We start from the raw sequence: 12,736 nt of genomic DNA, 5'->3' as shown, positions 1-12,736 counted from the left end.
GACTAGACACTGCAAGAAGCTCCACGATTAGATTAGTGTTGCACTCTGGGTGGGTTACAACAAGGCTGGTGAGACTTGGCTAGATTAAAGCCAAAGCTGACTTGGATTCTGCTTTGAATGGGAGGCTGACAGCTGGAGTACTCCTGCAACAACTCTTTCTATGACTTTGCATTTAGATGATATTTTAATACTGTTACAGTGCTATCTAACTTGTAATAATGCACATTATTTGTCATCTGTACATCCTCAAAGACAGATCATTTCTCTATCTTAAACTTTAGGGGGTTTTTCCATAATAAAGGTGATTTTATGAAATTAGCGCTCTGCTGAAAGAAAATGTGGAGGCTGAGACAGGTATTTATGCTACCTTCTCAGTTGCCCTTATCATCATCATTATGTGTTACTGGATTCCAGATTTAGATATTTATTTAGATTAGTCTAAACGTATACTTCAGATCAATTGGATTCTTCACATCATTTTATCATCTCAGTGGTGACAAATTTTGCGATTTACAATTTCAGTACATCATTGGAGATGGTGAATTTGTCCTCGAAAAGCAATGTTGCTTCTATAGAAACCACAATAGAAGTAAAAAAGAAAGGTCTTATAAAGTAGCATTTGTTTCTGCTGGGATTGCAGTGGACTTCAAAATATCTTGTCCCTGGCCTGGGAGAAAAACCGGTGTTCTCAGAGAAGCAAGATGTTTCAGATACCATACTAAATACTTGTTTTGAAAATATGGAAACATGTCTAATTCCACCTATTTTGATTCATAGAAATGTAGAAAATGTGGAAATCTACAATATAATTTTGCAATAGCAGAGTTTCCTGAATAAGAAGGGGGTGTCGTAGTTCTTTTGCTTAGGCTTCAATACATAAAATATTAATTGAAATTATTTTGTAGGTTCCTATTAATTAGTACACTTTAGTTATGGGCTTTTACCTGATTCAGTTTTGTCCTGATGCAATTGCAGGTTTTACCAAAGAGATAGAAAGAACAAATGTGTTTTCTGTTAACTAGGACATTCACACTGCTGTCACTTACTGCCTGAAGTATACTTGCATGAAGCTTTGTGTTTGTTCTGTCACCAAATGTTGTAGTCACTACTCAGTTGAAATTTAAACATGGTTTTTGATCGGTATCAGTAATGACTTTTTAAAAACTTTTAAAAAGAAGCTTCTGGGGTTTTTTTACAAACATTAATTTATTTTGCAGTTAATATTGTTTTTCCTGTCTTGATCTATGCTAACATCTGGAACAGTTTAGGTTTTTGGTTTTAAATATTTCTCAGTGTCTTTGAACAAAAGATGCTGATTCAGTAGTCCCTCGTAGCAAAAGGTAATCACATTCTCTATTCTCTTTCAGCTGGAAGAGAAGAGTGAAAAATCACATTCAGAAATATTTTCAAGGGTAAGAGATCTTAATTTAAAAATTATTTAAAGTCATTGTTCACCCACAAGTTTACAATTTTTAAAATAGTTCAAAAAGTATAAATGCTGTGTATTTTTTAGCAGAGATATTTTTAGACATATTTTTTTTTATCTCTCAAAATTAATGCTTTGTGTCTTTTATTTCCTGAGGAAAAAATTTTGTTGTTTAGTTTACTTACAGCCAGTAATAATTTTCTATACAATTTATTTTTGTACTAGAGATATTTATTAGGAAAGGCAAAATTTTAAGAGGCTGAGGCTATAAAAATTCATATGCTAGATTCTCACTGGAGACTTCCTTTTGAATCCTTGATGACAGAAATTATAATGTTTAGTAATATTGTAAACTTCCACAGTAACTAACAGCCACCTTATGAGTGTCTTCTGGACAGATGACTCAAAATTCTAATGTTCTGATAAACTAGTAAGTCATCAAAGAGAAATCGACATTTCACCAAGAAGAAACACAAGTATTGGAAAATAATTATGGAAAACATTGTCTATAAACTAATGTTTAGAAAAACAAGAGAGAAAACTGTTCCATGACTGTGAAGAAATTTATAAAGAGTAATGGCAATGGTACCAGCTACAATCATATGATTGCTGATAGAATGGTTTTTTTCCTTTTTAAGCCCTCATCTCGCAATTCAGTAAGTGCAACTCCTCTGAGTGGCAACTCGTCTAGAAGGGGAAGTGGAGATGCAAGCATTTTGGTGGATCCTGATGCCTCCCTCAGTGACTTACGGGTATATTGCATTTTCAGATAATTTGGAGGTAGTTTTAAATAGCAGGATTTTTTTTTTTAATACAGAACTTCTGTAATAATAAGAAAAAGTTATGAGGGTATAATTTTCAATCATGAGGGATTTCTTTATCTTGGTAATTTTATTTATTGTGTTCATAAGTCTTTATGGTGCTAACGGTTGAGCTTATATTAAGATAAAACTATGTTTATGTCAAATTTCAAACAGTTCTGTCCTATTCGAGATGTCTTGGATTCAGGGATATAAAAAAAATCTTAATTTCCATGAAGTTGTTGTGAATTAATTATAATTTCTGGGAATTATTGCAGGCTTTGTCATTTGACAGAAGTGCATGTTAAACCTTTTAATGCTTTTTTGACTATTAATTATTTCCCCATACTTCTTATGCAATGGTTCGTTCCTATGTCCTGCAGGATATCTATGATCTTAAGGACCAGATACACGATGTAGAAGGGAGATACATGCAGGGACTTAAAGAACTAAAGGTATCAGGGCTCCTCCCAGGCATGCATTCTGTATGGGTGTTTTTGGGTAGTGGAGTTATCACTGGTTTTGCTAACATAGTGGCTTTACTAACAAATTTTTAAATTTCCTTAAAGCATGTATCTAACTTTTAATGCATATATAGCATCAACTTAAAATGTACATGAGGTGGTATATGTTCATTATTTGATTAATGTTAAAAGAGTATTAAACTTTAATGCTTATTTGTATATGGGTGTTTCCTGGTAAGATTATAGAGGTTCAATTTGTATTTTTTAGAGTTTTCTTAGCAAATAAATAGTTGTTCTCAATAATGACTAGGTATTGAATGGAGAACAAAAAAATGGGAGATAGTTATGGCAAAGAACATAAGAATTAGTATTCCAAGTTTCAGGAAATACTATGTCTTATAAAGCAAAGCCAAAGTAATAATTTTGACAGATGTGCTGAAATCAATTTGGGCAGGCGTATTGCTTGCAGGAGATTAATTTTGTTTTAATCTTTTGCCATTAAGAAATATTTTTTTTTATGTTTATGGTTTTGTGTTACCATTATGCTTGTCTAAATAGTAGGTTGATTTTTTCAGCATTAGGTTAATGAATGTTAAGGAAAGTTTCCTGTCTGACCATCCACGTGCCACTCTGGCAATCACACTCCCATCACCTGAGACTTTCCCTGGTGGGACCGAAGTCCCTTCACAGCGGCTGGCTCCACTGACTCCCCTCACACACCACTGTCACTGTCAGACAGGGTTTCCTTACCAGCTCGGCCCCAGGTTTCCAATAGCAGAGTCCCAGATGTCTAGTTCCTTTAAGTAGTTTTATCATGGTGCAGCAACGCAAAACCAGCTCTAGCTGGGTGCCTCCGAGGAGGAACCCTGAACCAAGCAATCCCTGGGCAGCTGTCGCAGTCTATGCCTGTGCTGATGCCACAGGTGCCTGTGCCCTTTGTTTTGCTCGTTGCTGGGAGGTCCAGCTCTTTCCCTCGTGCAGGACACAACCTGCAGCTTGCACTGCAGCCACACACCAAGCTACCTGCACTAAGTGTAGTCCCACACATGAGATTTATCTGTATTTTGACTCATTCATACTAGTGTGTATGCTTTTCTTTTTTGAGTTTTCACACAGTTAACAGTGCAGCTAAATTGAAGTATGATTATTTTCACCTGCTCTGTGTTGAAGAAAACTGAATACAGCAAATGATGTGGCTTAAAAATCTCTTTTCAGGAGATTGTTCTGTTCTCTTTCCTGTTATCTAATTGTGAATGGTTTCACATAAAAGTAAAGAGATCTTTCCATATTTGTTTTATATACGCATATAGACTAAATTTAATGGATGCTTCTTGTACTAGAGCATATAACAGTATTTAGCAACTTCCTTGAATTTCTTTGATTAAACAGTGTATTAGATGGTGTTGTAAAGAGAAAATATGTAATTTGAGCTATTCAGTGTAGCAAAAATTATTACCTCTCTAGAGGATAAGTAACTTTGAATCTGATAGCCATATGCTCAGATGAAGTATGTTTTGTTTTAATTATATTGCCATATGTATGTTAAAAATACTTCAAAGCATAATAGATTACAAGATTATTAGACATAGCTATGATTGAATGTAATGTGAGATTGCTTCATATTTTTTCAGAGTGGATCTAGCTCTCATGCTTTTGCATGTTTGCTAGCATCTCATGACTACTGTTCTGAATCATTGCTAATGCATTGTTATTTATTGTAATCCATTACAGTTACCGAAGAGCACAGTGTGCAATTAACAGTAAGATCTTCATCTAAGCTTGGCTTTCAGAATTGAATTGCGTTTTATGCTGTTGCTAATACTAAATAATGTGTTCCTAAGTTAATTTGCATTCCATAGAGATTCTTTCAGGAACCTTTCTTTTTAATTAGGAAGGTATTGCCTTTTCCTCAACTTGTGCTTTAGCAGTTTTGTCTTGTGTATTTTAGAAGAGGTACTAGCATACCTCCATTTACACTGCTTTTAAGGGGATTGTTTTCAGTGGTTGAGTAACAGGTATTTTTAATCACGCTACCTTCTGATCTCTCTGGTTGCCCATCCGTCATGCTGCTAAAAGTGTGAACTTTACCTACAAATATGATGTCAGAATAAACTCTAATGTGGGTAGTTCTGATTTAGTTAGGTCTTCAAATCTTTTCATGTCTCAGTTTCGTTCGGTTTTGTTGGTCTTTTCTATATTTCTTTGCATCAACTAGGAAGAAGTCCTTTTTCCTTCCTCAAAATTTTTCTTTTATGCTGTTAACCGTGCACTCTCTTGATGTCTGTTGCATTGCATGATCTTGTTCTAGTCAAGCAGGCTAATTTTTATAGTCTTTTGACTTTACTGATAGAATTGTGGGTGGTATTTCTTCATAGCCTTAGGTTATGTGCAGAGCCTTATCCATTTTCATTCTGACCTGTTCCCACTGCTTCATCCTTAGAAGTTCCACTGCCTCCTTAAAGTGTTTCAGAAATTATTTAAAATCCATATTATTTTTCATCAAACTGGAAGACTTCTGAAATTATGTGGAATTCTTGAACCACGGGGAGCATGTGTAATACTTAACTTGAAAAGAAGAAACAATTCCAGAGAAGTCTTTGCAATGTTCCACTTTTTTTTAACCCGTCAGAGACTCTTAGACATAGCTTAGTTTCTCTCTCAGAAGCAGTTTTCACTTATTAGTCTCCAAATCAATTTATTCCTTTTCCATAACTGCAGATTCCACACCCTCTCCTCCTCCAAATTAATTTACTGATTACTGACATTTTAGTCCCATGTTTTAAGCCCCAACCTAATCTTCTCTTTAAGGCTGGAGTCATGGAGCATGTGGCATACAGTAAGGTGCTGAGACAATGGCCTTTGACCTTTGGAGGGTTGGTTGGCAGTATACAGATGGATGCCAGTCATTTTCAGTGTATCTTATAGGAGGCTGTAGAGAATACAGAGCAGACACTTTTCTAAGGGAAATATGCAACAGACAAAAGTTGCATTGTTAAGAGCAGAAATTCCAATTAGAGCTCAAGAAAAAGACTTTACAAGAGGAAGGCAAACCCTGGCACAGGTCGCCCAACAAGATTCTGTGGTCTAGATCCCTGAAGATGCTTAAAATGAACTGGAGATGAGCTGTGAGCAGCGTGATCTTGGTTGGCCCTGTTTAGTTAGGAGATTGGACCACATGGCATTCAGAGATCTTTGCCAACCTAAAATACTACGTGGCCCCAATCACCACATTCACAGAAACAATCAAATCAGATTCTTTTTCCTAGTTGTATTTTTTTGTTAAATTTCATGTCTCCCCATAAAATTACTATCGCATTCATTATAATCCTAGTATTTTTCTCTTTTTCCTCTAAAGTGGATTATTCTTTAAAATCTTTGGAAGGTTTGCTGTCTCTAGCATTTTTTTTTTGCCAATCTTTACATAACTGGTCACACTTACAACACCACAAAAAATGTTTTCTCTGGGTTTAATCTTAAGAATTACTTGAAATGCATTTACGTATATTATTTTCTTTTTTTCCTTTTATCCTGACTCATCTTTGCTGTTTGCTATTTATTGCTTCCCAGATGATAATGGTACCTTTCTTGTATTTTTCACAACTTAAACTGTTTTGTCTCTTCTGATCTGTGGTCTGTCTAGATATATCTTAAGTTACTGTTTCTGGGGTTTCTGAAAAACTGTATTTCTCCAGCAGAAAATTCTGGAATTCAGTGAATGAAATAGAAAGGTATAAAATACCTGTGACTATGATAAAATTATAAAAGGTAAAATACATACTTAAAGGACACCTTTCTCAAAATGGAGATTTACAACATGGAATAGGGTTTGGGAATAGGGTTTTTTTTGCGTTTCTTATAGCAGAATATTGAACCGTGACTTGGTATTTCTAAAAGAAGACATGAATATAATTCTGCAGCAAAAATGTTTGCATAACTTTACTGTATAAGAGATAGCACTCTTCAGTGTTTACTTAAGAAACTTAGGTTGTTACCGGTGGTATTCTCCCTTAATATCTTAGTTCTAGTGCTCTGTTTTCTGGAAAACCCAAGCTTCATGCCCTTCCTGTGCTAGTATTTCTACTGTCATAATACAAATAATTAAAAATGGAGATTGTGCTACTTATGCCTTCAAGGAACAGATTACATGAAATAATAGGAGATTTGTAGTAGGTCACAGATGTACTTCGTAAAGTGATTGGCTCAGTGGTTCTTTTTCAATTCTAAAATTAGGAGTCTGTGAAAATCAATTTTTATATTTTTAAAATCATGCAGTCATAGACCATGAAGGGGTTGGAATAGACCTAGAAGATCATCTAGTCTCAACCCCCATATAATGCTTATTGAAATAATTGCATGTTTAAAAGTGCCTGGAGTGATATTTGTTCTAAGTAGGTAAATGATTGACATTTGTTACAGTACTGAAAAAAAACCAAAACAGTAGGATAATTAAAAATAGGATAAAATGTTAAATGGGAGAGAATTGTGTAAGAGGGCAGACAGCAAGACATATGTGCTCCTTCAGGTAGAGAATCAAGCATGTGAATCTTTACATGCCTTTTATTTTTTTAATCTTAGTAAGAAATAGAAAGACAAAATATCTGCTTAAACAGAGAATCCTTATTACTGAAATAATGTGACTATCTTAAAACTTTGAATCTAAGGTAATAGAGCACTAATTAAATAATGAGCATTAAGTTAAAGCTACTCTTGGAAATATTTTTGTGATCTCTTGTAGTGATTTAATTGTCTGAGTTCTCTCTGTCAGTTTTTTTGCCTCATTCTGAAGTGTTTTCTCCTGCATGCCTTGAAAATATTATAAAACTGTCATTCTACTACTGTATCCCTGTGAGTTGTGAAGGTGGCAGAATAGAAAATGCCAGTGAATATTATCTTATATTTTTCATGCTTTTGTAATGATAACTTTTCATTGCTATATATGACCTAACTTGAATAATGGAAATTGAACTGTGACTTGATATATCGAAAGGGAATATTTTACCATTATAACTGTATCAAAAAGTTAGACTAATATAAACCTTTCTGCTATCTATAGGATTCGCTAGCTGAAGTAGAAGAGAAGTACAAGAAAGCTATGGTTTCCAATGCTCAACTAGACAATGAGAAAAACAACTTGGTTTACCAAGTGGATACTTTAAAGGATGTTATTGAGGAGAAAGAAGAACAGATAGCAGAGTTCTATAGGGAGAATGAAGAGAAGTCAAAGGTATTTTTTTTTCTAATTATAAATTAGAAAATCCTGGACTACTTAGTAAGAACAGTTGAAAACTTTCAAATCAGCTTTTCTTGTTAATATCGCGCTTAAGCCTTTATAGCATCTTTTCTCCCTCCTCTACATTTAATGAAATAAAATCTTCCGTGTCATATCTGGAGAACTTACCTGAAACACTGATTCAGTGATATTTTTTTAACACCTAGGTAGGTAGAATTTCTCGAATTGTTGCATATTTCTTACTTAACTCAAAAGAAGTATAAATAATTGATTTATTTAATATAGGAATTGGAAAGACAGAAACACACCTGCAATGTTCTGCAGCATAAGCTGGATGAACTAAAAGAGGGCCTTCGACAGAGAGATGAACTGATAGAGGTATGTTCATATAAGATAGTGTATGATAGAACTTATGCAAATAAATATGGTGTAAGCTTTGAACGGGAACAACCATCATATACAAAACAGGATTGACTATTATCTTACATTTTTAAGAAATAATTTATCTTGTTTTAGTGGGTAGAATTTAAGCTACTTATCTCCCTAAATTTATAAAGTTGAAGATGTCTCTGCAAGGTTTTCAAATATGTTACATCTTGTAACATGCTTAATTCTTGTGAGAGTTGTGGTTCTCTCATGAATGTTCCTAGTATCTTTCTTTGTTGAGAGGACAGAACTAGTGTTTGTATGGCCAAAATCTTTTTCCATATCTAGAAGTTCTGATGCATGGATAATACCAAATGTTATTCTTTACCTTTCCCAAAAGTTTCCATTTCAGTTATTTCAGATTTTTGTGAACATCAGCCACTGAAGTTTGCAGTATTGACTGCTTGTTTGCTTACTAGGCAAGCATAAATATAGCAACACTGGTCAGCATGTTATTGGGTCATAACCATGTTGCTGGGTGTGCGGTATGTTCTTTTCCCCTCTCACCCTGATCTCTTTCCCTTTTGCCCTTCTGGGAACAAATCCCTAAAATCCCAGACCTATTATCAGTCTTTCATTTTAAAATGGTCCACAAAAACATATATATATATATGTATAGTCATACATGTATATACATATATATATATATATATATGTATAGTCAGCAGTTTGTGGGTGTCCATTTCCCTATGATTTTAGTTAAAACATTGAAAGTTGTAGTTCAATTACTACATCATTTTCCCACTGCCCTTTGGTTTTAATAAAAATTGATGATTTTTAAGTGTATGGGCCAAAGTTTCCACTATCTGATTTTCAAAAGCTATGTAATATTTCACTGATCCTTTATTTCCTCACTATGTTCTTGTGCTCTCTGGAGTACGGTAACTCCAAAAGACTTCTGAAACATCCCAATTCTGTTTTGAAAGTAATATGCATCATGAACTGTAGCTGATATGATTTACTAGCAGAAGAAAAGGAATAAGATTAGCCTGAGTTATCATTTTGAGTCACATAAATGCTGACAAGCAAAAAAACCATAGAAAATTCAGGTTGTAGCTCTGTTACCTGCTCTAGATTATCTTTGACTTCACTGAGAACTAAAAATTAACTTTATATGATCTTGTTTGAGTTTTTGTTATGTTTTGGTGGGTTTTAAGTATACTAATCAAGAATATGCAGTAGGTTTACCTGGAATGTTTGCTTTGGTAGAATGTAGCATGTGTTGAATATTCACAAATTGCATTCAGTCTCTTCAAAGATTTGACCCATATTTACCACTTATTTGAGCAATTTCTCCATCTATCAACACTAACAGAAAATCTAGGTGAAACTGTGTAGCTTTTTGCAGAAAGACATTGACTTCCATTCCCAGATGTAAAATCAAGTTCACTCGTTAAGAGGGAAAACAATGGTCTCTAGCCCTAAAAATTCTTATGACATCACACCTAAGAATTTTAGTTACGTTTGCAGGACAAGCAGCAAAATGCAGTAATAGTCAACTAAAAAAAATTGGACCACGCTCGATATAGTATTCATATAGTATCAGAAAGCAGTATAAGCAGCTGTCTTTTGCTTCCTGGATGCTTGATTCAAACTCTCTATACTTTCAAGAAGATTTTTTATTTTGTAAAACATTAATAAAACCACTTGTTAAGATTAGTATTCACTTCTGAAGGGGACTTGAGGGTATCTAGAAATTACAACCAGGGTAATTGTATTTCTATAGAAAGGATGTTATCCCCAGATTGCAGTGGGAACAATTACTAAAGAAAAGTAGCTCTAGCTGCATTAGATTCTCCCATCAACATTGATTGAATAAAATTAATTACCATTCTCTTGCATGAATTCATAAGAAATATATTACATTAAACTGCATGCTGTTTCTGTAACTTCATACCCATAAACTCTTTGGTTGACTTTTATTACTTAATTTCCTTTATCTATTTGAATGTTTGTTTTTTTCCCATTTCCTTACTTCTCTTTCCTCTTTTGTTCTTCCCTCATCCTATTTACTGCAGGAGAATCAACGTATGCAGGAGAATATAGACTCCATAACCAAAGAGGTGTTTGATCTCCAGGAGACAATTAATTGGAAAGATAAAAAAATAGGGGTATGAATCAAATATGGGAGGAAAGGTATTTTTTTTAATTTAGAAGTAGATGGATGCCCCCTGCACCCCAAGGAATGCTGTGCACTCCAAAGAAATGAAGGCCACTCCCAATTTAAATGTATAAAATGTTTTGCAGTCTTTCTCATCTTTAGAAAATTGGCTACACTTCATCTTTACTTGCATGATGATGAATAATGGTAATTAAATCTATAAGATAAACTGTTGCACATAAAATTTTATAAGTTTTTACAAAATATTTAATGGCGTGCCTAGTGCTAAAAAATATGATCTTGAATTGACTTCTGTAGCCAACTTGCGCATCCCTGTATTGCACTTCTGATCCTTCCAGGACTGTTAGGTTTGGATGCAACACTGAATCAAGCCAGTTTTGTGATACCATACACAAAATGCCAGAGGTACCAACTATTGGAATTAAGAGTTGGAATCTAAACAATGGTTGTGGAGGAGCTTTTGAGGAGCATCTGTAGGGTTTCTGTATAGGAAGGAAGGTGGTACAGGAAGAACTGTGCTGATACTCACTATGCAGCTAATGTAGGTCAAGCAGGGTTTGTCAACTTTGCTTCTGGGCAGCACAGAAGTCACAGAACTGTCTGAGTCAGTCTGATCTTTGGTGATAACTACATGGCTCTGAACTCATGGCTGTTCTGGGCCACAAGTAGATTGCCTGGAGGTGATAGGGAGTTAATTGGAAAGCCTCTAGAAAGAAATTGTCTGCATCTTAGCAACTCCAGGCTCATTTCTCTCTAACTGAATTGTACACCAGATTTCAATATATGCAGATTTTTTTGAAAATTGTTTTATTTGCTGGAATTCAAGTCCTTTTGAAAAGTTATCTTTTAACTCACGATGCCCAGTTCACAAGTACCCTGCTATACTGTCTTATATTTATTTCATATTTCAGTCTTTCAATCCATATTGCAATATTCTTTTCCATCATTAAAAAATTTCAACATTTTTAAGTTTTTCTGGACATTCTTCTGAAAGCTTTTTTATCTTAAATTTACCATATTTTTTCCATACCTTCTTTTCACATTTGTATACCGGACTGTCTCAATTTATACAGTATTTTTGTGCTCTTTCAAATACATTGCCAGAATTAATAGAGAGCATATGTAATGTTCAAAATATAGTTACCAGCTACTTTTTTTTTTTAACTATCTCAGGGTTGAAATCTCCAAGTTATGCAAATGTAAAAACATTGCTCTTCTCTTTCCCACATCTCTAAACATTGACATACTTTTCATAGCTGTTTTTGAGGCTTTCTCCCTACTATGGAGCAGATGTGCTAATTTTTACTCTATTCCAGCTTCAGAGATCTCTGAGAAGCTTCACAATTGTCATGGTTTGAGAACCCCAAAAATCCAATTCCCTAGTCTAAACCCCCTCCCACATCTCAACCCAATGTGAGGTGGTTTTTTCCAGACATCACACCAGACTCAAAATGGGGGAAAGGGAATATATTACAATGACTGTACAAATAAATACTACAATACATTATATACAATCTTAATTATCTCTACCATGACATAAGTATTTACAATGGATCAAATCTCTTCTCCCCTACAAATAAAAGTCCAGGAGGGAAGAAGCAAGATCCTTTTCCACTTTCACAGCGGTAGTCTCTAAGGCAGCAGGCTTTCTTCCTCTCATGCATGCAGCAGCTGTGGCTGGATCTCTGCCAGTAATCATGAGGGGTACCCAAGCCCCCTTGGCCATTCGTCTTTCAAGCGAGGATCTTCTTCCATGGGCTACATTCACCCAGCCAAGGTTGTTTCACCACGGCCATACCACGAAGCTCAGGGGTCTTCGTGACGGTCTGTATCTTCAGGGGATCCAAGTTCCCTACAGAGCTCTGTGCTGTGTCTCAAGCAGCGGGGGGGCCAAGGTCACCCTCTCTACATTCCTCTCGGAGCTCTTCAGCTCCTTTCTGCAAGTGCTGTAGCACTCCAAGGCTCTTTCAAGTAAGAGTCTATCATCTTCCTCCTTTCTAGGAGGGGTCTCAAAAGGGTTTTGGGGGGTCTGGTTCAGTTCTTACCCCCAAAACTCTGTGTAGAGTTTAGTCCTGCTCTCTCTCTCTCTCTTCATTAGACATCTCTGTGTCTCTCCTACTTGGCTGTAATGCCTCTGCCACTTCTTATCTTTTCTGGCTCTCTGCCACCGCTTCTTTGGTCAGTGCAGTTCTGCCGCTGCTGCTGCTGCTGCTGCTGCTCACAGTGAAGAAACATCCCCTGGCTCATAGCTACAGATACATAGTCCAG

The 12,736-nt window shown here is 35.4% G+C and overlaps 1 protein-coding gene across 7 annotated transcripts in view; it reads left to right on the top strand.

Annotated features, from left to right (window-relative positions):
- LRRFIP2 (LRR binding FLII interacting protein 2) overlaps positions 1-12,736 on the top strand; it is a 58,874-nt gene that overhangs the window by 37,479 nt on the left and 8,659 nt on the right. For 2 of the 7 annotated variants that reach the window (XM_027655924.1, XM_027655925.1), the window contains 6 exons: positions 1,368-1,412; positions 2,065-2,178; positions 2,610-2,681; positions 7,744-7,914; positions 8,206-8,298; positions 10,365-10,457. In XM_027655924.1, the coding sequence (XP_027511725.1) occupies positions 1,368-1,412; positions 2,065-2,178; positions 2,610-2,681; positions 7,744-7,914; positions 8,206-8,298; positions 10,365-10,457 (588 nt within the window). The remainder of the gene's footprint in view (positions 1-1,367; positions 1,413-2,064; positions 2,179-2,609; positions 2,682-7,743; positions 7,915-8,205; positions 8,299-10,364; positions 10,458-12,736) is intronic. The other 5 variants (XM_027655927.1, XM_027655930.1, XM_027655928.1 and 2 more) reach the window with 3 other exon arrangements.

Source organism: Corapipo altera, unplaced genomic scaffold (genome assembly GCF_003945725.1).
Source record: "Corapipo altera isolate COAL_440 unplaced genomic scaffold, ASM394572v1 59, whole genome shotgun sequence".
NCBI lineage: Eukaryota > Metazoa > Chordata > Aves > Passeriformes > Pipridae > Corapipo > Corapipo altera.
The sequence above is the reverse complement of the archived record's forward strand: the minus strand, read 5'-3'. Positions and strand labels throughout refer to the sequence as shown.